Genomic DNA, 24,957 nt, shown 5'->3' on the forward strand with positions numbered 1-24,957 from the left:
TTGATGTGCCACCACAAGAGGCGGCTTGATAGATGCCCACACAGTGACAGGCCCAAGGAGACAGCCCTGAGCTTACCTTGCTGCATGTGAGCAGTTGGTACTTGATGGCCTTATCTGTAGGGAACCCATTCCCCCGTGGGGCCGAGGAATCATCTGCTTTCACCCTCCCCCCCTCCGCCTCCTCTTACCTGGCCAGTTGGGGGAGGAAAGCACCAGAACGGGCCTCCTGGCCGTGCTCCCGGGGCAGCGTGACGATGGCACTGATGTCATTGTACCACCCTGAGAGCACTTCCACACTTAGCCACAGGCTGATTTGGGCCCCAAACAGGCTGAATTGGGCCCATTTAAGGCCTAAATTGGCCTGTGGTGAAGTGGGTGGAAGAGGAGGATTTGTCTCTGTTTTGTGGATGCCTCTGAGTCACTTCCTTCATGGCCCTTCCAGCTACTCAGGAAACTGGAACCCGACAGCCAGGTGCCAGAATAACAGATCAGAAGTTTTCCAGTTATTTCAGACAAACAGTCTTCCTCAGGGCTTTTTTTCTGGGAAAAGAGGTGGTGGAACTCAGTGGGTTGCTCTCCAAGAAAATGGTCATATGGCTGTTGGCCCCGCCCCCTGATCTCCAGACAGAGGGGAGTTTAGATTGCCCTGCGCACCGCTGGAGCGGCGCGGAGGGCAATCTAAACTCTCTTCTGTCTGCAGATCAGGGGGCGGGGCCTCCAGCCACGTGACCATTTTCAAGAGGTTCTGGAACTCTGTTCCACCGCGTTCCAGCTGTAAAAAAGCCCTGGTCTTCCTCCAAATATCCCAGGTCATTGCCTGCTGGCACCTCAGGCACCAGTGAGAGAAAATGGGGGAAGGAACAAAGCATGCGCTGGCCCACTAACACCACTTCCGGTAAAAACTGAAAGTGACGTATGGATGCTCTAGCATTTTACAAAAACTCTATAGTAAAACAATACACTTTTAATGAATGCTGGAGTATCTAAAGACATCCAGTAAAAACCGGAAGTGACGTCAACGTCCTAGTAAGCTACCAGCATGCAAAACTCCACTCTCCAGTTTCTCGCAGGGGTTGCCAGGTGCAGCTCTCCTACAGATGAGCGAACTGGAAAACTGCCACTAGCCCCTAATGCCCACAGGCATCTGATCTCAGGGTACAGGGAACATTTCCCTCGGGGTCTTCTGCACGCTTGCTCCCCTCACTTCAGGAACGGAAGAGTGAATGCTGTTGCTGGTCAAACAGTCTCACTGCTAATCCTGAAAGGGAGGTGTCTTGTGTATGTGTATAGTGCATTTTATTATGCCCATGAGTATACGAGTATAGGCAATGGCAAACCATCCCTTAAAAAAGTCTGCCAAGAAAACATCGAAAAGAGTCCAGTAGCACCTTTAAGACTAACCAATTTTATTGTAGCATAAGCTTTCGAGAACCACAGTTCTCTTCGTCAGATGCATGGAGGGCAGAAAGAAACTGGACAAATATAGAGGAGGAGAGGGGAGGGGAGGAGGAGGGGAGAGGGGATGTAAACAACTCCTTTGATATGGAGATGCAAACAGCTCCTTTTGATGTGGGGATCAGTTTGCTTGTGTAAAGGTTCAAAGGAGTTTGCCGTGTTAGTCTGTAGTAGCAAAATCAAATAGAGTTCAGCAGCACCTTTAAGACTAACCAATTCCACTGCAGCACAAGCCTTCGATGACCACAGCCCTCCTCGCCAGATGCATCTGACAAAGAGAACTGTGGGTCCTCGAAAGCCCACGCCAGGTGCCACTGGACTCCCCCTGATCCCGATTCTGTAAAGGAAATCAGTTACTTGTGATAATGAGATAACCATTCATAGTCCCTATTCATCGTGATGCGACGTCCCCCATGGGTCACTAATGACTCGGTGCTTGCACAGGGGATTACCTTTACCTCTTTTATGAATTGTTCGATGTGTTTTAAATGTATGTAAATTGTAATCTGCCCTGAGCCTGCTGGTATGGGGAGGGCGGAATATAAATCTAATAAATTAAATTAAATTTTCTTTCTGCAGGGCAGCCCTGTGGGTGGCTTATCTACCGGCGACCTTCCTGTTCCTTTGCCCCTGGACCCTGCTAGGAAGCCAGTGTGGGGCTTCACCTGCCGCCTCCTGATGGAAATGTTACTTGTTGTCCCAGCGCATAAGCAGTGGCACCCCTTGGAGATGCTTCTTGAGGTCTCATGCATCAGACTACCACACTACCATTTCTCGGGGCAGCATCCTTAGGGGACAGGGAAGAGACCACAGGGGATCTGGTTCACGCAGAAGCTCTGGGGCTAGTGGAAACCTGCCGCCTGCCCCTCTGAACTTCATCATCTTGATAGTCATGAGTTAGCAGCAGTTTCTGAAAGCAGTTTCAAAAAGAGTCCAGTAGCACCTTTAAGACTAACCAACTTTATTGTAGCATAAGCTTTCGAGAATCACAGCTCTCTTCGTCAGATGCATGGAGGGCAAGAAGAAACTGGTCAGATGTATAGGTGGAGAGGGGAGGGAGGAGTAGATGCAAACAGTAGCTTCTGATATGGAGATCAGTTTGCTTCTGTTAAGGAAGTCAGTTACTTCTGATAATGAGATAACCATTCATAGTCTCTATTCAATCCCAGCCTGACTGAGTCAAATTTATATATGAATTCCAATTCAGCAGCTTCCCGTTGGATTTTGTTATCTGACCAGTTTCTTCTTGCCCTCCATGCATCTGACAAAGAGAACTGTGATTCTCGAAAGCTTATGCTACGATATAGTTGGTTAGTCTTAAAGGTGCAACTGGACTCTTTTTGATTTTGCTACTACTGACTAACACGGCTAACTGCTCTGCATCTATGAAAGCAGTTTGCGAGCAAGAAGGTCTGAGAAGCAGTGGGCAGGAGAAGAGGTGGTTGAAACTTCCCGTGACCACTTTTTTTTTATTATTAATAACAATATCAAAAGTTACAACAAACCACCGAAGGGACTCAAACATGAAACATGTAACAAGTAACAAATTGTCATAGCATAGACGTCAATAATTAACCGCTTTGCAAACACAAACACACTGTTAAGTACTCACAAACGTATCCAAGACTAAACTTTGATAATGCCGTGAAAGAGAAAACTCAAGGAGCAAGTTACAAAACGCGTTATTCCCATCTTAGAATTAAGTATTTTTGGTACGAAGATGTAGCTACTTGCGGATCTTCGTCGGAGAGGTAATCTATGAAAGGTTGCCACTTCGTTGCAAAATTCATTTCCGTAGGATAATAAGAGAAATGATAGATCCTATCCATAACTTTATCCATTGCCATGTGCCGCCACACTTTATTAAACCGCATGGCCTGTGACCACTTCTCAGAGCCTGCCCAAATGGAGCTGGAGATTCGTGAGGAAAAAAACCGTGTCTCTGTTATGTTGCAAAAGCCTTTTATAGATCCTAAGCGTCTGGTGTCTGACAAAGAATCCTGAAAGTTTATACCTCGGAAATCTTGTTGGTCTTTAAGATACGATTGGACTCAAATCTTGCTCTTCTGCTGTAGACCAACATGCCGACCAGGGCTTTTTTTCTGGGAAAAGAGGTGGTGGAACTCAGTGGGTTGCCCTCGGAGAAAATGGTCACATGGTCGGTGGCCCCGCCCCCTGATCTCCAGACAGAGGGGAGTTGAGATTGCCCTCAACTCCCCTCTGTCTGGAGATCAGGGGGCGGGGCCACCGACCATGTGACCATTTTCAAGAGGTTCCGGAACTCCACGGAGGGCAATCTAAACTCCCCTCTGTCTGGAGATCTGGGGGCGGGGCCACCGGCCCTGTGACCATTTTCAAGAGGTTCCGGAACTCCGTTCCCCCGCGTTCCCGCTGGAAAAAAAGCCCTGACGCCTACCCATCTGAAACTATCATAAGCAGACTTGTAGCTTTCTAAATCCACTGAAGACACTGGGCTTAGAAAGGGTGCCGTTCTGTGGAGGATGGCATTTACTAGTGCGGCTTTTGCAGTGAGCCGCGTTGGACGGCCAATGAGAGGGGCATCTTTGAGGACCTGGAGGGTTCTCTGGTTTTTGCAGATAAGTAAGATTCGAGTCCAGCAGCACTGGCTTACTCCATTTTTCAAATACTGTGCAACGTAAGCATAGTTAGGAATAGGAATCCCCTCTCGGTGTTGCCCCCTGGGGTTTCCTGCATTGCTCATTGTTTGTATTTTGCCTCTGCAGGCTTCTGCAGAAGGCTGCACCGCTGAGCACAAGAAGATCTTCCAGACAGATATCCTGCTTTCCATTATGGATGTATTCCCCATAATTGTCCAAGAGGATGAAAAGAGAATGCCAAATTTCGGAAGTGAGTGCCTCCCATCCTCAAATTGCTTTGTAGTCTTCCTGAACCTCATAGGTGGGCAGAAAGTACACTGTGGACCACGGGCCAGTTTCAGGTGCATGCTGGTTACTTTCGTGCCTACCCTCCCCCAACCCTACCGCTGTCTCAAAGCACTTCTTACATTCTTAACCAAATAGTAAAGATCTTTAAGACTAACCAACTTTATTGTAGCATAAGCTTTCAATAGCCACCGCTCTCTTCGTCAGTTGCATCATCAGCTTTTGAGAACCACAGCTCTCTTCGTCAGATGCATTGGTTAGTCTTAAAGGTGCTACGGGACTCTTTACTGTTTTGCTACTACAGACTAACACGGCCAACTCCTCTGGTTCTTAACCAAGGATTCATGTTCTGCCTCTGTTACCATGAGTGAGTTATGTCCTAACTATTGAAGGAGATGGTGATAAGGGATTTGACGTGGTTTCTGGATGAGGCAGTTCCTACCAATGGACTCTGAAAGCAGGGCTTGCTTCAGATCTCTTGTATCCAGGGTAGGGAACTCAAGAGATGAAATTCCTGCAGCCCTGGGGACCCTTGGAACTGGGCAAGTCTTGTGATCTGATTTTGTGCAATGCTTGGGTTGGATCTGGGTGGGGTTAAGAGGAGCCCAGTGCAAATCTTTACTTGGGGGAGCTGTTGTATCTCCCAGCAACATAGCATTTCCATATAAATAGCCACGTCAGTTGTGGTTGTTGTGGAGCTGAGGCTCATTGGATGTCTGGCGTGGTGCCAACCAACAGCCACAGCGGACTCAGCCCTTGAGGATGATTCCCTTGTTCTGTTTTGTCATGCAAGCAGAGCTTGGGGAGGGTCTTCTCCCCCCACCTTCCATCCCACAAACTTGCACATTAGGGGAGTGCGGCAAGAAGAATCACCCTATAGAAGCAAACTCTGCAAAAAACTGCAGAGCCCCATGGAAAGAAGATCTAGAGGAGTTAGCCGTGTTAGTCTGTCGTTGCAAAATAGTAAAGAGTGCAGTAGCACCTTTAAGACTAACCAATTTTATTGTAGCATAAGCTTTCAAGAACCACAGCTGTCTTCATCTGATGCAACTTTATTGTAGCATAAGCTTTTGAGAACCACAGCTGTCTTCGTCTGATGCAACTTTATTGTAGCATAAGCTTTCAAGAACCACAGCTCTCTTCGACAGATGCAACTTTATTGTAGCATAAGGTTTCGAGAACCACAGCTCTCTTCGACAGATGTATCTGATGATGCATCTGACAAAGAGAGCTGTGGTTCTCGAAAGCTTATGCCACAATAAAGTTGGTTAGTCTTAAAGGTGCTACTGGATTCTTTACTATTTTCTAAGAAAAGAAAACACACTTTTTTCTGAGGCAAGACAAGAACTGGAGGTGAGGGTGGGGAAACAGGATTTGAGAAGCAGGATCCACTGCCGGGCTCTAGGAGGAACCATCCTCATCACCACGTTCTGGTCCTCTCAACTGGACCGCTCTTGCTTGGAAAGGGGGCGGGTTCTAGTAAAGAAAAAAGTGGGTCATGCAGGGGTGAAATCTGGTCCTTGTTTTGGTATGTTGGTCCATGCTGGTCTTGCCCACATGGCGCGTGTGGACACCTGAGATGTTCAAATTCATTCTTGGTCCCATGACTGTTCAATATCTGTCAAGCAGCATGTGGGATTCATTATAAGAAAGCCACAGGAACTCATTTTCTGTTAGGGTTCTGAGGCAGTGAAAATGGCATAAAATGCATGTCCCTCCAACAGAATGGCTGTTGATGATCTGGGCCGTTTCCACATGGCTTACCTTCCCTCGGAACGACCCGGTACATTGCGCAAAAAACGCAGAAGATCGCATTTTCTCGCACGAGATTTGCATGACTTTGCGCAAATCTCGCCCGAGAAAACGTGATATTACGCATTTTTTGTGCAATGTTCCAGGTCGTTTCAAGGGACGGTAAGCCATGTGGAAACGGCCCTGGTCTTCTACCTGGTGGATTTGATTCAGTAAATCCTGGCTCCATCATCAGTACAGACTTACGTTTTCCAGGGTGGCTCCATCCCATAATCTCGTCCCTTTTCTGAATTAAAGAAGTATCACCTTTTCTTCTGCCATCCAGGGAACGGTTCTGCAGGAAGTGTGTCAGAGTCAGCCATGCCGACGCTTCTGGTGAACATATCCTATTTTGCCCAGAAACTGGTAGAGAAACTTTCTGCAGGAATGTTTGTTGAAAACCCGAGAAAAATCATTCTCTTCCTTGCCGAGCAAGTGACTGTGGTAAGAAGTTTTGTCATCACCAGTTATAATCTATTTAATAGTAATTCTAGCTAGGGGTGCAAGGTGGGGGTGGTGTGTATTAGTGGTTAGAGTGTTGGTCTAGGATTGGGGACATTCATCAGATCCCGACTCGGTCACAAAGCACACACAGTGACCTCAGGTCAGTCAGTTTCTCTCACCCCGCCTTCCTCTCAGAGTTGCTGAGAAATGGGAGGGAGGGGCGGACCCTGAGCATCTACAAAAGAGTAGTGCTAAAATTTAATAAATAAATAATAAATAGTGGCCGTTTCCACACTACTCACCTTCATCTGGAAAGCTGCGGAACATTGTGAAAAAAATGTGGAAGATAGCATCGTCTTGTGCGAGTTTTGCACGACATCGCACAAAACTCACATGAAAAGATGCTATCTTTTGCGTTTTTTTCATGATGTTCCGCAGTGTTCCGGATGAAGGTGCGTAGTGTGGAAACGGACAGTGTCCCTGGATATCGTATTCTGGCAGGTACATACAGTTCTTCCAAGCCATCATTACTACTGATTCTATTTGATTTTGCATGGGGTGATGGTGGCAGCAGTGGCAATTGCGATCCTTAAGGAAAAAAGTATCCGGGTATTCCACATCATTTGTGCTGTGGAAAAGAGGAAACCTCTGTGAAAATAACTGGACAGGCTTCACATATCCTTTCTTCTACCACCAAGGGTCAATGTAGGCACGGATCGGACAACTACGTCTTTACACAAATCGCCCCCCTCAGTTCTAAATGCTCTTTTCCATTCTTGCGTAACACTTAGGCTCCTAATACCTTTTTCTGTTACAAAAAGTCAGTATTGCGCAGAATAATATTACTAAGAGCAAAGACGTTTTATATGAAATGTTTGCGGGCGTGTTTCTGTCCTGAACAAAAAGACATGCCCTCCTTCTGATTTGTGGAGAAACGCATCATCCATTTGTGGACTAAGTCTAGAATCTTCCATTCCAGTAGCAGCCCGGGAAGAAAGCTGGTTCTTGATAAGATCCCAATACATTCTAATCCTTACCTTATTCTGACAGGCCACACAGAAGATTTCTCTCCACAAGGAAGCGATTCTCAGTGTTCTTTACAGCAGCTTAAACCGAGCCATTCTCCACTGCCTGTCGAGTGCCACTTCTGATCAGCCAAGACTCCTCAGCGTCCTCCGGACCCTTCAGCAGCAGTGGGACACCATCTTTGCAACACACAACTCCAATCCGGGCTTCATCACCTGCTTTTTGGATTGCCTGTCTCAGCTGAGGCCCCCGAGGTAGCCCTGTGACTAACCTTTCGAGAAGCCCTTATGGCATTCAGCTGTTAGAATGTATGTGAGAGGGCAGAAATCGTAGAGGATCGGAGCTACTGAAACCAAAATATTCAGTGATGTGATGGGGCAAATAACACCTCAAGGGCCATTTTGGCTTGAGAAAATGTGGCCGGGCGGGGCCATCCTCCCCCAACTTGTGGTCTCAAGTTAAAGTGCTTTCACGCCACGTTGTTTCCTTCAAGTAACATTTGACCATGACATGATCAGAGTTGGTTGAAGGGAAATGAGACAACCCAACATCTTATCTAGTTTGCCTCTAAATTCTCAGATTGGATAAGATTTCACACACAACCCTTCGAGTCACCTGGGCGCTTTTGTTGACTCTGGGCCCTTTCGCATTTTTGTTTTAACCTAGGCTGTTTCCACACGGCTCCCCACTGCTCATAACAACCTGGAAGATCGCGAAAAAAATGCGGAAGATCGTGTTTTCTCGCATGAGATTTGTGCGACTTCACGCAAATCTCGCGCGAGAAAACGCGATCTTCCGTGTTTTTTTCGCGATCTTCCGGGTTGTTATGAGCAGCGGGGAACCATGTGGAAACGGCCCTAGTTGGTACCTGTTGTTGCCTCAACTCTATGTAAAGTGCTGTGGGGACGGCGGTTTGAAACATCATATTATGAGCTGTATGTGAACTGTCTGTGAATCACTGTGGGCAGTTCAAACAGTGCTGCTTTTTCTGGCAATTCTGCACAGTTATTTTTTTAAATGGTTTGAACTTTAGCACTATAGAGCTGTAGAACCAGTGCACCAATATGGTGATACTATGCCATATGTGCGATACCGGTGTTCACCATCATAGCACTGTAGCTCTATATTGAAAAAAAAATCACTGTTAAAAAAAGGGGGGGAGGAAAGAATGTACTGGAAATGAGCAAAACCATGAAAACACAGTGCTTACAGAAGACATTTCAAACAGTGAACTGCCGCAAATCAGATGTGCACAGAACCCTTGAGAACCTTGCAAATGAGACACAAATGGCTTTATGTGAAAAGGTTAAAAAAAATCAGTTAGCAACCAGCAGCCAAACCAGTTGTGTCTGAAATGGCACAAAATTGTTTGCACTGGCTGTGTGAAAAGGGCCACACTGTCAATATGTTGTGTGCCCAGGTCTGCCATGAAGACATCCAAGCAGACTCGGGGCCAAGCTACAAGTGATGAATGACACTTGAACGGCAAGTGAACAGCCTCAGGGCCAAGCTACACATGATGAAAGACACTTGCCTGGCAAGTGGATTGAGTGGAGGGCAAGTGAACAGGCAGAAATACACTTGCCATTCAAGTGTCATTTGTCACTTGTAGCTTGGCCCTCACATGTATTCCTCCCTGTTCACTTGCCCTCCACTTGCCCTCCACTTGCCCTCCACTTGCCCTCCACTTGAACAGGGAGGAATACATGTGAGTCTGTTCACTTGCCATTTAAGTGTCATTTGTCACTTGTAGCTTGGCCCACAGATGGCAAGTTCCTTACTGGGAGCTCAATTCCCAGCCTAAGAGAGGCCCAATCCAGTTTAGGACTATACAGAAAGTTGTTTATGCTTTCCCTCCTGCAACTTTTTCCAGATCTGAAACGACCCTGCTGTGCCCACTCAGTACAGTGCGTTAAGTTGTCTAGCCCATTTCCTTCTGCCATTGAGAGTCAAGCTACAAGTGGCGCAGTTCATGTGGTGGGTCCACACAAATTTACTTGGGAAGTGTAGTCAGAGACTCCTTCCCATAGCAACTGCGGCTGTGACGAAACTCCAGCTTGGCTCCTCTCCTCCATCTGCTCCCAGGTGCTGAGGGGCTCCATGAGGAGGCGGGGCCACCGTGTGGAGGCCTGGCTGGCGGCTGACTGTGGCGGTGGTGGGCCTGCTTCTTCCTGCCTGCCTGCCTGCCTTCCCTCCTCGCTTGCAGGAGCCGGGGCTCCTGCACGTGCAGGTGGATAGATGCACCTGCCACAGGGCAGGGAGAGCAGCAGTGCAGCAGAACGAGGATGGAGCTGGGCAGGTGCAGTGCTGCGCTGTGCTCCTATGTCAGGAAGCACCCAGCAACTGCGCTCCGCCCTGCACAGCTCCAGTGAGCCATAAGAGGAGGGGCACGTGCCGCCCTCCACTGTTTCTTCCTCACCGCCACCCATCCAGAAGGTGTTATTGCGTTCCTGCCACTCCCACTCCCACCACCACTGCCACACACACACACACACCCAGCCAGGCCACACACACAAGCTGCCACACACAGGCACCGGGCATATAAAGGGCGGCTGAAGCTGCGCCGCCTCCGCAGCTGCTATGGGAAGGAGGGAGTCTCCGACTACACTTCCCACCTAAACTTGCAGGGCCAATCAAGTGTGCTTCACGTGATCTTCATCACTTGTAGCTTGACTCTGATCCTCCAAGATTCTGGGCAGCTGCAGAGGTTCTGCCTGAGATCCTTTTAACTGGAGGTGGTAGGGGTGGAGCATGGGCTGTTCCACTTGCGCAGAACGAACTACGGGTAACAGCTGTTTCCTTCTGAATTGGTCTGACGTGCGCCTGCAGTTTATTCAGTGTGTTATTCTGTTTGCCCCAGTTCTTCGGAACAGCATGAAGCAAAGCAGAAATTGCCTTCTGGCCGCAGTCTTTTCCAGGCACCCAGCAAAGAGGAGCAGAGGACAGATGATCCACCTGTTCAAAAGAACGGTAATTATGGGCAGCCATTCAGACCCCTGTCGGGAAGTGCCGGTGTGACGGATGCCTGTAGGAAGAGAATGGGGCTTTGAGCCACTGCAGAGAAGGTTGAGGAACTGCCTGCTTCATTTGGCCCGGGCAGCACTCGTTGCCTTTTGCCCACCCAACAGATGAATCGGGAATTTGCTCAAAATGCAAATCTCGCAGGAGCCACTGTGTTTTGACAACGATGACAACGTGAGAATGTGTGTTGTGGCAAAAGCTTTCCTGACCCATAGCCTGCTTCATTGGATGCATGAAGTGATGATCAAAGTGGGTGGGTAAAGAATACAGAGGAAGAATGGGGGGAATTGGGTTACTAAATTAGGTTAAGCTATGAGAAAGATGGTTGCTAAGGTTATTGGATCAAGAAAAAGGTGATAGTAAAAGATGCCTAAGAAAGAACATTTGAAAATGTCACATACCACTGTACTTAAGTAGTCCTCCACTTTTCTGATATTACTCTGGTGTAGGTACTTTAGGAAGGGGGAGTTGTGAGCCAGTTTGGTGTAGTGGTTAAGAGCATCAGGACTCTAATCCGGAGAGCCGGGTTTGATTCCCTACTCCTCTGCTTGAAGCCAGCGGGGTGACCTTGGGTCAGTCGCAGCTCTCTCAGAGCTCTCTCAGCCCCACACACCTCCCAGAGTGATTGTTATGGGGATAATAATAACATGCTTTGTAAACCACTCTGAGTGGACTTTAAGTTGTCCTGAAGGGTGGTATATAAATCCAATGTTGTTGTTGTCGAATGTTGTTGTTGTGAAGATGATAGATCCAGAGGACAAAAGGAAAGCAAACTTGGTGCCTGTAAACAGAGAATTATGGACAGATCAGCACATGTCAACAGATATTTTGAAGGCACCTGAATGACCAACAGGTTTGAAGTCAGTAGTCTCAGACGAGTGTAACTCTGGTTAGCATTGTGCTGTTATTGTGCTTTCATAGGTAAGTGCCTGTGTCTTCAGATGCATGACAAAGCCTCCTGGTGCCTGCAGTTGCCTCCTGGATCTTTTCAGTTCCTAGGCATGTCAGCCCGGTGGAAAGCAGCTGTCTCCTTTCCACCTCCTTGTGATTAATTCATCCATCATTAAATTTTGGGAATTCCCTGGAAACTATCCACTTTTGACCTGCAGATGGGCTGCTGTATCTGGACCTCAGCCAAGGCAACAACTAGCTGTCTTGGGCCCCGTTTCTAAAAATATTTGCAAAGTCTTTCCGATTGTCACAGTCACACACCCAATAGATTGATTCTCAAAAGTTTATACATTGGAAACTCTTGTTGGTCTTTAAGGTGATACTGGACTCAAACCTTGCTCAATTCAGTACATACTTTCTTTGTTTCTAGTTCAGCAAGAGATCTGGAAGGCCGCCGAAGACATCTGGAACCTGCTCCTCTCTCAGCGGAGACTGGACATGGAAGATGCATACAAAACAGCACTCTCTGTTGAGAGAGCTGGAGCTGGAGACAGGAAAAAGAAAACGGGAGACCTCATGTCTCAGTGGGAAGAGACCATGGCAAAAGCGTGGCAGCAATTCTTAGGTCTCTGCTTGGGAATGGAAAAAGCCTCTAACAGAAGCAGCTTTGTGGGAAGGCTGAGCCTTGAGGGAGCGGGCGTTATTTACGTGTCCTAATATGCAGGCTCTGTCTGGTGTTGGGAGCAAAAAACAGAAGATGGGTCTTTCAGGGTGGTGGTGTGCACTGGTTAGAGTCTCAGACTAGGATCTGGGAGGTGCAGTTTTGAATCTCCATGCCACCACACAAGCTTGGTGGGTACCCTTGGGCCAGTCACTCTCTCCGCCTAGCCTACCTCATGAGGTTGTTGTTGTAAAGATAAAACGGAGGAGAGGAGGGTGATGTGGTAAGCCCCTTTGGGCCCCCATTGGGGAGAAGAAGGAAGTATAAATAAATGAAAATAGATTTCCCTCTAGCATCTGGTTGTTGTCAGAAGGGAGAATGCTAAGCTAGATAGATATTTAATATAATGTACGGGCAGCCAGTATGATGTAATGGTCAGAGTGTCGGACGAGCATCTGGGAGCCCCAGGTTCAATTCCCCACTCTGCCATGGAAGTTCACCACGTGACCTTGGGCTGGTAACAAACTCCTAGCCTAACCCAACTTGCAAGGTTGTGTGTGTTATGTGCCGTCAAGTCCCCTTTGACCTATGGTGACCCTGTGAATGAAAGATCTCCAAAACGTCCTATCGTTAACAGACTTGATCTTGCAAACTGGAGGGTTTGCAAAAAGGAGTCGAAGAGAATGATGTAAGCTGGTTTGGGTCTCAGGATAGTTCGAAGAGAAAGGGCTAAATGGCATAAGGATCCTCTTGGGTGCTCACACAGGTTGTGCATAAGACCGTATGAGGATGTGCCTGGCAGGAGACAGAGAGTATCAGTACCATGCTCCGTTGTCTTGTGGGCTGTTTCCGAATCCAAAGAAAGCCAGTACCACATGAAAGAAGCTGCTTGAGTGGGATCCAAGATGATCAATTCCAGTGGGAAGGACATGTGAAGAACATGTATCGGGAGATGCAATGTCAGCCAGGAAGGGTAGTTTTAAAAGACAGACCTGGTGGCAGGGCAAAGGCTTTGCTATTCCCTGGAGCTGTGTGAAGAGGCTGTGAAATGCTGGAATGGAAACTTCAGCCCATTATAACCTCTCCAGGTCCAAGTCCGGCTCTGGACGGCACCTCCAGCCCATTTCCATTCCTCACTGCCCTCTGGTGGGGATCTCACACAGTTTTAGACTCCAAAGGAGAAATTGACATATGACATGTGAAGAACATGTGTTGGGAGACAGAATGTTAGCCGGGAAGGGTAGTTTAAAGGGCATTGTTATCCACTGGAACTTCATCCCTCTCTAACCTCTCCAAGTCCAAGCCCAACCCTGGAAGGCAGCTCCAGCCCGTTATCATTCCTCACTGCCCTCTAGTGGTGATCCCATACAGTTTTATACTTGAGAGAGGAAATTGACAAAGTCTTCTGGGGCAAAGATGAAATAATAAACCCTCTGAGGAGCGATCTCTGCCAGCTCTGTATTTTTAAACTATGCTTCCTGGCTAACAAGAAAAGCACTGAGTTTAAGACACATAGATCATAGAAAATTGTGTTCTGGTTCCAAGGGACCTCTCCAGATGGTTCTCCCACTGCTGTGAGTTAGAAGAAACTGCAGTGTCTGGTGTCCTTTCACACATTACACAAAGATAAATCTGGGTTTGCCACTGAGTAAACATTTGACAGGGACTGATGTCCGCTCTTAACTCTCTAATGTATGCACTTACATGACATAAGCATTTTCATAGCCAGGTTTTAGGTTTTTATGTGTATACTTAAATAATCATGGATCTAAAAATGTAGTATGGAGTGTTCCTGCTGAATGAGAAAATTAGGTTCTGCAAAGCTAATGACGGCATGGACAGTAGTTTAAAGCATCCTTAACTCCTGATTCCCCACTCCTCTGCTTGAAGCCAGCTGGGTGACCGTGGGTCAGTTGCAGCTCTCTCAGAGCTCTCTCAGATCCACCCACCTCACAGGATGATTTTTGTAAGGATAATAATAACACACTTTGTAAACTGCCCTAAGTGTGGCATTAAGTTGTCCTGAAGGGCGGTATAAAAATAACATTTGATTTATATACCACTCTTCAGAACAAATTAATGCCACGCTCAGAGCAGTTTACAAAGTCAGTGTCATTATTATCCCCACAGACACCCTATGAGGTGGGTGGGGCTGAGAGAGCTCTAAGGGAGCTGTGACTGACTCAAGGTCACCCAGCTGGCTTCAAGTGGAGGAGCTGGGAATCAAACCCGGTTCTCCAGATTAGAGTCCTGCTAATCTTAACCACTGCACCAAATTGGCTTGCCCCAAAGATTAATGGGAGCTATTATTGCTGAGAGATACCTAAGCCTAGATTAAAGATTCTGCTCTCCTTTGGACTGAAAAGTCCCTGATTTTTAAATGACTTCAATCCCCGTAACATCATAGTCATGCCTTCGGGTCGTGATCCAAGTACATATTGAATTTGCTTTCTATACTTAGTCATCTTGGTTTGCCTGGATTTTACCAATGTTTCTCTCCCTCCCTCTTTTCTTTAGCATCAGAAAAGAAAATTCCTCAGAATAAGCTTCTAGCCCAGACTTCCAGCAAAACACGCCCGTGGGGTGAAAGTTTATCGTCAGCAATGAAACTAGCAGCCCACAGAAACGTCAAGCGAATGGGGTGCCACGCCCAGGTAATGTGCAGTTTTAAGATCCCCAGTGCCAATCCCATACTTTGGAAGAGACGTCTTCTAAAAACAGCTATGCTTAAAAGGCTCAGGTCCATTTGAGCCACTGAGTATAGGAGCCTGTGCTAGAAAAAGCATCCTTGCTGTAGTCGACCAAGCACGATCCTCGGTGTATGTCGTTTGCTTCCACTTAGATCAGTTGAATGCATCATCCGGTTTTCACAGTTACAGACTGGGTCTCGTTTACCATCTGGACATTTGGATTCCTGTGGTTTTGTGGCGGGTAATGAACAGCAGCGTAGTTCTCGTCCTGAGAGTCCGTTCAAGGGATCCGCTTCCAAACACCCAGGGGCAGAGATCACTTTGGCCAAAGCAGGATCAACTGGGAGATGTGCTGAACGAGAAGGGATCACCTCTGAGCCTGGAAGACTCTCTCAGGCCTGTCTCCATTTGCAAGAGAGTCTCCTTTTCAGCCTCATCTGGGGCAAACTTTGGGCCTAGCTACAAGTGACGAATGACACTTGAACGGCAAGTGAACAGACTCACATGTATTCCTCCCTGTTCACTTGCACTCCACTATATGATCGAGTGGAGTGCAAGTGGAGTGCAAGTGAACAGGGAGGAATACATATGAGTCTGTTCACTTGCCATTCAAGTGATCGAGTGGAGTGCAAGTGGAGTGCAAGTGAACAGGGAGGAATACATATGAGTCTGTTCACTTGCCATTCAAGTGATCGAGTGGAGTGCAAGTGGAATGCAAGTGAACAGGGAGGAATACATATGAGTCTGTTCACTTGCCATTCAAGTGATCGAGTGGAGTGCAAGTGAACAGGGAGGAATACATGTGAGTCTGTTCACTTGCCATTCAAGTGATCGAGTGGAGTGCAAGTGAACAGGGAGTGCAAGTGGAGTGCAAGTGAACAGAGAGGAATACATGTGAGTCTGTTCACTTGCCGTTCAAGTGTCATTCATCACTTGTAGCTTCACCCTCAATCACAGAGTCACTATATGATCGAGTGGAGTACAAGTGGAGCGCAAGTGAACGGGGGAATACAAGTGAGTCTGTTCACTTGCTGTTCAAGTGATCAAGTGGAGTGCAAGTGAACAGGGAGGAATACACGTGAGTCTGTTTCACTTGCCGTTCAAGTATCATTCGTCACTTGTAGCTTGGCCCTTTGTCCTGCAGCATGGAGACGGGCAGGCCTGGGTGAGTAGGCTCCAGGCTCATCCTTTCTCTCCTGTTGTTGGCTCCAGGCTGAGCGGCTCCCTCCCTTCCAGGTGCATCGGGAGTCCAGGATGCCATTCCGCACTGGCACCAACTATTTGCCTTGGGGTCTGTTTAATTATTTTTTAAAATTAATTTTGATTATTACAGCTGATTGCACCTCAGTGAGCAAAGTAATTGATATTTGTTAATGCATCCCAAGGAACATTTTGTACAACATGTTTTTTGCTGTTGAAGGTTAAAGACTCCGTTATTGGTTTTCCCCTAAATATGCCCACATCATTAGTTCTTGCAGTGGAAGGGGTTGCCATCTGGAAAAGGGAGCAGAGAGACATTATTCAGGCACAAGTGCATGAAATTGGTGTTTCTGCATCTTCTGTCTCTCTCTCTCCTGAAAGGGAAAAGCTTATAATTAAAGGAGGAGCCGGGTTCAGGGAAACATTATTCATTTTGTGTTATTTCTGATCATGTCAGCGTCTGACAGCTCCCAGGCTGGCAAATTGTTCTTTGCGAGGTGTCGTGAAACTAAGACTCTGAATGTTTGCCTCTCTAGGCAGTTCTAACTTTGTACATGTTTGGGGGCAGGTCTGCTCCAGGGCTTTTTTTCTGGGAAAAGAGGTGGCGGAACTCAGGACTGCACAATAACATCACTTTGGGTCAGCTGGAACAAAGGGGCAGTTTTTTAAAGTTTATATCGCTCTCGTCGAAAATGGGCACATGGCCGGTGGCCCTGCCCCTGATCTCCAGACAGAGGAGAGTTTAGATTGCCCTCTGTGCAGCAAGGCAATCTGGAGATCAGGGGGAGGGGCCACCGGCCATGTGACCATTTTCAAGAGGTGCTGGAACTCCGTTCTACCACGTTCCAGCTGAAAAAAAGCCCTGCTCTATTAAGAGTCGTAAGACATCACTTATGCTGAGTTGCTGGAAGGATCCACAGATGAGTGCAGTGTCATTCTTTCTGTAAATGAAATGTCCCAAACTAGTCCTCTTTAGCTCGAAAAGAGAGTGCCTCCACAGATTTTACTGGGACAAAGGGCCAAAGTAAATGTTACAGCAGCCATAAGTCTGACCCATGGCTGCTGACGCCATTTTAGAGAAGATTTTGGTCATCTAAAAACACCATAAGGGCCTGATCCTGCAGCATGGGGGATCAGGAGATCTTGTTCCCTCCCAGGCCTTTTCATGTACAAAAATAGCTATGGGGGAGGAGGCTAGGTCTCCTGCGCCACGGGTTCCCCCGTGGCATTTTTTAAATGGCCAGAATCTTCTCTAAAATGGTGTCAGCAGTCACATGTTGGACCTGTGGGTCACCATATTGTCTCGTTTGGCTCTAAGTCAGCTTAAGCTAAGTTTCCTGACTTAACTAATGGCTGGCTGGTAGCAAAGCAGTTGTGCTTACTGGATATCAGGGGAGCCGGTGGAAGAGTTCGTTTTACTGAAGTCACTGTAGCTTTCAGGTTTTGTTACAATATTTCCCCTTTCAAACAAGCCAGATCTGATTTTCAACAAATATCCAGTGTTCCTTTTTGAAAAATGGATTCTGAGCTTCAAATGGTTGTTCTTGGTTTCATTTGTTAGAGTTTGTCTTGTTAGTTTGTATTTTTGCCATGCATGTTCTTTGAGAACAAGCTCTGTTTAAAAGGGTGTAGAGGGAAATGGTGCCATCTTTTGTGTAGTCCCCGGGTATGTAGCCATTGGAAGAGGCCTGGCACTGAGCAAGTTTTGTGTGGCCCTTCCACTTCCAATGTCCTGCCCTGGCCACTGGAAGCCTGCAGTATGAGGGTCATCCAATGGCAGGCAACAAACTGTGGGATGCTGTGTCAGCCACCTGGGGAACTCCATAGATGACATTATTAGGCCTCATCTAATTAGTCACAATAACAAAAGGAAAAACAAACTTTTCTCCTTTAAATGTCGATTTATTCCTCAATCTAATTACTATTGATGACAAAAAACCTTTAAAGAGAAATAATTCTCCTCAGCATCAAGAATGAGGTGAGGGGAAAAACGGAGAACGGCAATGGAGATCCTCTCTCCACAGCAGCAAAAAGAGAACTAAGGTTCAAACCTCATGAGACAAAATACACTCGAATTACACTCCAATGCGCTTGAATTACAAAAGACATTCAAATTATCTGTGTAATTCGAGTGTGTTTTGTCTTGTGTGGTTTGACCCTGAGAGAATAATGCCCTCCTCCTGGTCATGAGATGGTTTTGGCGGGAAAGCACCAAAAGGAGGGGGGCGCTCCTGGTCTTCTAGAAAGCTCTGCAAATCTTTTTCCGCGGCTGGCTAAACATGCTCAGTCCCAATGTGGGACTGCACAGAACCCACGAAGATGAAAGCAGGACTGCACTTACCTGTAACTGGTCATCAAGTAGTTTTTACAGCCAGTAAAGCAGTAGTGGTAGATAGTGTATGTTTGCATGAATGTAGAAGAGAAATAGGGTGTGAGACTGTGTGTGTGAATACATGCTAAGTGTGTGTGAATACATGCTAAGTATGTTTGTGTATTTGAATAGGGTCTTTGCAGAAATGGGTAAGGGTGGATATGGATGGGCCTGCAAATGAAGATTTTTTTTTCTCTGTGGATTCAGGAGGGTCTTCACTGTCTTCAAAACTTTTCTACCTTTGGCATAAGCAAGGTGCCTTCCCTAGAAATACTTGCCAAAGATCCATGTCCAACCCTGCACATCACCTAGGATTGCCAGGCTGAGTGCAGGCAGGGACATGAGGGGAGTGCAACGCTGACTGTGTCACAGTGTTACTTGTGGTGGAAGCCTGGAAGTGACACAGAGTAGCTCTAGGGATTGCCTAAAACTCTGAGGTAAAACCATAGAGTTTCTCAAGATTCTTAGAGCTACCCTGCGTCACTTCCAGGCTGCGATGCAGCCAACATAACCTTTTCTTTCCCGCTGCTGCTCAAGAGGCCTGGCAGCCCAACTATCACCACATAATTCAGGCAAGAGCCACTATGCATGTTGTCAGGGTAGGTTTGGAGACTCAGAGCCAAGCTACAAGTAATGCTTGACACAGGTTGGACACTTGTCAGCTTCCCTCAAGTTTTGATGGGAAATGTAGGCATCCTGGTCTTGCAGCTGTAATGGAGAGCCAAGCTACAAGACCAGGACACCTACATTTCCCATCAAAACGTGAGGGAAGCTGACAAGTGTCCAACCTGTGTCAGGCGTCACTTGTAGCTTGGCTCTCAGCCCTAGTTTCCCCTCATCTGTCGCAGGCAGAAACGGCCAATGAATGCTTCTTGGTTCTGTCTGTGCGCAGAAGTGTCTCTCTTGTCTCTTGTCTTGGATTATCTGAAGGAGAACCAAGAAAGGGAAGCGGGGAGCCAGCTTCATGAGTACACTCCTGTGCTTTGAACATGGTGTAAAAAAGGAAGTGATTTGTGCAACAGACATACAGTAGCATCATGAAAGGGTCCATCCACTCACAGTCCTTTCTCGGTAATGTTTTTGGTAGTGCCCCCACCCTCAACTGTGCAGGCTACAAATGTCAAAATCCCTTTCAAAGCTTTCTCTTACTGTTGCTTCTAGTTTTTCAAGGAAACCCAGCCAAAAGAGTAAACATACAATTATGTATCTGTGCAAAGTGCATCATTTGTGTAACATCTTTATCTTCGTAATAAAAGGATAATTAACATCACTAATTATCTAATTAAGTTCATTAAGCATCCACCAACAATGCACTCTGAAGCTGACATTATGTTCTATAGTCAACAAATGTTTTGATTTCTTAGGAAGTAATTAAAATGTAAATTAGCATGCTATTAAATACACACGGGAAGTTTTGAATCTGATATTCATTTCAAAACTGCTCATGGCAAGTATTTTTTCCTTCTGTGTAACCAGGCAATTTGCTATTAATGAGTTATATTAAATTCTTTCCCCGGTACAGCCTGATTGTCTTACTTGATAACTGGTTCACAGTTACAATACTGTCATGTGGCAAAAGCCAGTCAGGATTTTTTTTTTGCAAAACTATTGAAATTATTTTGAGACTAAATTTTTGGATGTGTTTTGGGTAGGGTGGAGCCCGGAGAGCTCCTGGAATTATAACTGATCTTCAGATGACAGAAATCAGTTCCCCTGGAGAAAATGGCTGCTTTGGAGGGTGGACTCTATGGCATTATACCCTCCCCTCCCCAAATCCCACCTTCTCCAGGCTCCACCCCCAAATCTCTAGGAAATTCCCAACGCAAAGCAGGAAACTGTAGTATGTGGTTACTTCCAAGTTGACTTCTGTTAATATTCCTAAGATACTCCATTCTCCTAGCAGTAAGCTGCTCTTCTTTGTGGTCTTTGGCTGTTGCTAGAGATGAAAATTCCCCAAACTTTTGAAGTCATGGGGGGGGGGAAATTTCCCCCAGAGGAAAAAAAATGGAAATTTGGGGTAAAATTGAAATATATGCAATACGGTTACTGTCTTATCAAACCTAAACCAATTTTACTGCTTGAACAACATAAATGCATCATTTGTAACTTAATTAAGATATAAAATTGCAATAATTGACAAATTTATGGAATTTAAAAGTTATCAATGCCTTCGCTTTCTACAGTATAAATATATTCAATACTTTAGAGAAAACTGCAAGCTGAGGCAAATGTACCTTAATTTTTATTATCTGGTTAGAGAGAGCTCAGTTTTCAATGAAACGTTCAGAGTTTTTACTTGAGGATTTGGTGCAGCTTCTGTCCTACCTCTTTATGATCTTTTTTCCCTCCAGTAAGATTGGACAGTAAGCTACTCGTTACCCAGTTTGTGGGCATATGTGTCACAGTTGTTTGAGAGACAGGTGAAAAGGTCAACCAGAAGGGAAGAGTTGGGTCAAAAGGACAACAGAAAGCATGCAGAAATTGAGAAGCAATGAAAAAGCATCTTGGATTTTAGTGCTGTATATGTCTATAGCAGGGGTGGCCAAACTTGCTTAATGTAAGAGCCGCATAGAATAAACGTCAGATGTTTGAGAGCCACAAGACATGATGCACTGAAGTGGCTTCAGATGAGGAAATTGCTTTTTTATTTTTATTGAAAATATGAAAGACATGGAAAGAAAGAAGGAAAGAAAAAAGGAAAAGGGAGGTAAAGACATGGAAAGAAAGGAGGAAAGGGAGGGGGGAAATAAACTAGACTAAAAATGTATGGCCAGAGACCTCCGGGAGCCACACAATGGCCGTTTCCACACGGCTTCCCTCTGCCCGTAATGACCTGGTAGATCGCGCAAAAAATGTGGAAGATCGCGTTTTCTCACGCGAGATTTGCGTGACATCACGTGACGTCACGCAAATCTCGCATGAGAAAACGTGATCTTCCGCATTTTTTGCATGATCTACTGGGTCATTACGGGCAGAGGGAAGCCGTGTGGAAATGGCCAATATATCTAGAAGAGCCACATGTGGCTCCTGAGCCACAGTTTGGCCTCCCCTGGTCTATAGCATGCCAACCTCGTCTTTAAAAGTATTTCACTCATTCTAAAAGAGAAAATATTTCTTGGCCTTTTTTTCAATACTCCTCAAAATTTCCAATTTTTCCATTAGAAAAAAGTGAAAATGGGCCCTGGCTGCACCTTAGCTAGATTCACTGGTCTTCAGAATTCAACATGCTCCCATGATAGTGGGTGAGGTTCCCCAGTGCTGGCTCCAGCCTTGACTTCAAAGGACACACAGAATAATACTGCTGGGCAGTTGCGAGAACTGCAACCCGATCAGAATCAGTGCCAGTATAGCATGGCCCAACCAACAGAGGAAACCCACATCTAAGGGACTATAGCAGAACATTGAAACGTAGATGAATTAGGAATATAAATAATTTTTATAGTATTATTTTTTGTGATTTAAAGTGACCTAGTGCATGTACTATCAATAAATACAAAATATACAATCTCGTACAAAACTACAAATTCATAACAATATATACTAGAGAATGCAAGGATATACAACAACATTTAAAAGGCAAACGGCTAAGTAACAAAATTCATCCTATCAGTATCACAATTTCTGAGAAAAGTTCTTCTGGTTATAAGTGCAAAAAAGCAGGAGCAATCCCAGAGGAATCCCGGACAATAACGGTAAGTAGATGGAAAACACCGTCTACTTTATTCTACCTGCAAAAAAAAAAAAAGAAAAATAAGATTATGAGAATACTGTTGTGGCGATTCGGTTTTGTTTTCCCAGCCATGTCGGATGTTCCTCACCGCAGGTCCAGGGGGAACTGTCTGAGCAGCCTGACCGGGCGGTTGACCCGCGAGGGTTAACCCCCAGGACTCCCAGTGAGGGAGCCTGGATCCGGGGCGCCGCGGGAAGAACCCCCTGGAAGTAATGCAGGGGGTAAATTGCCCGCTTGCTCCAACGGAGGCCAGCAGACTTGCGCAGCACCGCATGTGCTGCCGGGCCATGGAGAACGGCAATAAGCAGATTTAAGTTGAAGACCTGTAAGTAAGCGAATCCCTTCTGATTTTTAAGCGTATGCAAAGGATCGGTGGGAATTGAAGCTAAAAAGGCGCAGACTTCTTCCCCTGTACCGAGTTTCAGAACTTAGTTGGCGCCCCCCCCCTAAGATGGCAACGAGAAAGCAGAGCCCAGCAATGAGTAAATCGGTGATGGTGACGTTACAGGGGAAGGGGGAAACTTTGGAAGAGTTGGTGAGACGAGCAGTTTTCGATGCTGTGTAGCCCTTTGTAGCGAAACTGAATGAAATGGGGCAAAAGGTTGATTCAGTGGCCATTAAAGCCATTAAAGAAACAGCAACTGGAGCAGAGCAATCTGCGCACGAGAACGCAGTACTCATGAAAGCAACAAGTAAGGAAGTGAAGCTTTTGGAGAATCAAATAATAGGATTACAAGTGGACCGTGCCCAAACAGTATTGCGTCTTCAAAATGTAAAAGAAGAGCAAAGTGAAAATTTAAAAGATTTGGTGTCTGGACTTTTGGCGCCATTCGCAAAGGCAACTAAAGAAGAGATAAAAAACGATATTTTGGAAGTCCGGCGGACATCGTCAAAGTATGCAACGAAGCGGCAGCTGCCTCGCGAGATTATTATTGACTTTTCATCTAAGAAGACTCGGGACACCATCTTAGACAATTCGTATAATGTGGACTTGGATTATTTGGGCAATAAGGTTAAAATATTGAAGGATGTTCCATTTTTGGCTCGTAAAAGAAGATTCAAGCATAAAGGACTTGTGGCTTTCTTGAGGAAATGTGATATAAAATATAAATGGCTGTTTCCAGAAGGCGTCTGGTTCAGATATAAAGATCAAACGTACAAGATCACATCGGACACGCAGCTGACAGACTTTTTGTTCAACCATCAGGAGTTTCAGCAGGAAGAAAGTTCGAAGTCTGAAGGGGAAAGTGGGGGGGAGGAAAGAGCGGGCGCAGCTGCTCCAGCTGCGCAGAGAGAATTGAGACCGAGACGCAAGGGGGGGGGAAGAAGTCCTGATCCTGAATATAATCTGTATTGTATAAGACCTACCAATCTGATAGCATATTAGAAAGTTAACTTTTAAGAAAAATTGCAGCGTGAAGGGAATACAAGACATGTAGTGTAGTGTTTGTTGATTGTATGTTGATTTTCCCTTTTCCCAGTTCTCCCTTCCCTTTTTTCCCCCTCCCCTTTATACTTTTGTAGTCTTTTGTAGTTTTTTTTATGTTAGATATTAAAAAATAATAATAATAATAAAAAAGAGAATACTGTTGTGAATACTTGCCGTTATTGTCCGGGATTCCTCTGGAACGGCTCTGTCTTTTTTGCACCTATAAACAAAATAACAGAACAGAAGGCAACAAAACCATATGAGAGCCTCTTATTAGATGTTCTAGATGGTCCAAAAGAAGAGTGCAGTTTACCTTATTGAAAACTTGGGTGATCCAACAAGATCAACAGGGAAGTAGCAGATAAACAGGCAAAGGATTGAGCAACCCAAGCGATCTCTATCCCATAATGAGGCCAGAAGGTGAAGTGCCAAGGAAAAACGCTTCGTCCAAGATTACCTGGAGATGATCTGCCCTGACATTCTCAACAGTCTTACTGAAACAAAACAAAGCTGGGTGCCGGTGAAAAATTAGCAAGGTCGTCTTTGCCCAGAACTTTATAAAAACAGTACATACTATGACATCCTTTAAAACGTTAATGTATTTGATCTCCTCGAAGGAGGAGGCATTGAGGATCTCTGACTGATAGCCGTGTAATTTAATCCATCATAATGGGCAAGAGTCTCCTTTGCCTGCTGTGAGGTCTGCAACTTCAAGTTCCTTGTCTACATCTGTCAGGGAGAACTGATTGAAATGACTGACACAGTTTTGACAAGTAGTGATTTCCTGCCAGACTGTATCGAATCTGCCTCTGTGATGGCATCCAGTCCAGCCAGATGTGAGCAACTCGATCAGCAACTAATTGAACAAAGGCATCACAGTACCGAACAGAACATTTTGCCTTCTGTAGCGTCTAAATTCGGTTTCGGCAAACTTTGCACCAAATGGCCAATTTGTTTGAGAGGTGGAGCAATTAAAGCATTTGTTGCCTAACTGAAAACAGAAGGCTGAGTTAAGGACATGTGACTGAATTCCTTGCTCCACTACCTTTTTTGAAATGTTGAAAGGATCTGAGATAACTTCCACTTGGTTTGTTAAAATGGATATTCTCACATCTCCTTGGATATCTTTAAAAGTCCTGTGTATGTCACAGAAATATGCAACCGTATCATAGAATCATAAGGTTGTAAGGGATCTCTAACGAGCCCCGTGGTGCAGAGTGGTAAGCTGCAGCACTGCAGTCCAAGTTCTGCTCACGACCTGAGTTCGATCCCGGCAGAAGCCTGGTCCATGTAGCCGGCTCAAGGTTGACTCAACCTTCCATCCTTCTGAGGTTGGTAAAATGAG

The 24,957-nt window shown here is 45.9% G+C and overlaps 1 protein-coding gene across 1 annotated transcript in view; it reads left to right on the forward strand.

Moving 5' to 3' along the window:
• Window positions 1–24,957, forward strand: part of WDFY4 (WDFY family member 4) — a 229,231-nt gene that overhangs the window by 110,033 nt on the left and 94,241 nt on the right. Inside the window, exons 29-35 of the mRNA XM_054983968.1 lie at window positions 2,035–2,196; window positions 4,200–4,323; window positions 6,436–6,593; window positions 7,644–7,873; window positions 10,480–10,589; window positions 11,962–12,156; window positions 14,710–14,846. Coding sequence (XP_054839943.1) covers window positions 2,035–2,196; window positions 4,200–4,323; window positions 6,436–6,593; window positions 7,644–7,873; window positions 10,480–10,589; window positions 11,962–12,156; window positions 14,710–14,846 — 1,116 coding nt within the window. The remainder of the gene's footprint in view (window positions 1–2,034; window positions 2,197–4,199; window positions 4,324–6,435; window positions 6,594–7,643; window positions 7,874–10,479; window positions 10,590–11,961; window positions 12,157–14,709; window positions 14,847–24,957) is intronic.

The sequence above is a fragment of the Eublepharis macularius genome, chromosome 6, assembly GCF_028583425.1.
Source record: "Eublepharis macularius isolate TG4126 chromosome 6, MPM_Emac_v1.0, whole genome shotgun sequence".
In the NCBI taxonomy this organism is placed as follows: Eukaryota; Metazoa; Chordata; class Lepidosauria; order Squamata; family Eublepharidae; genus Eublepharis; species Eublepharis macularius.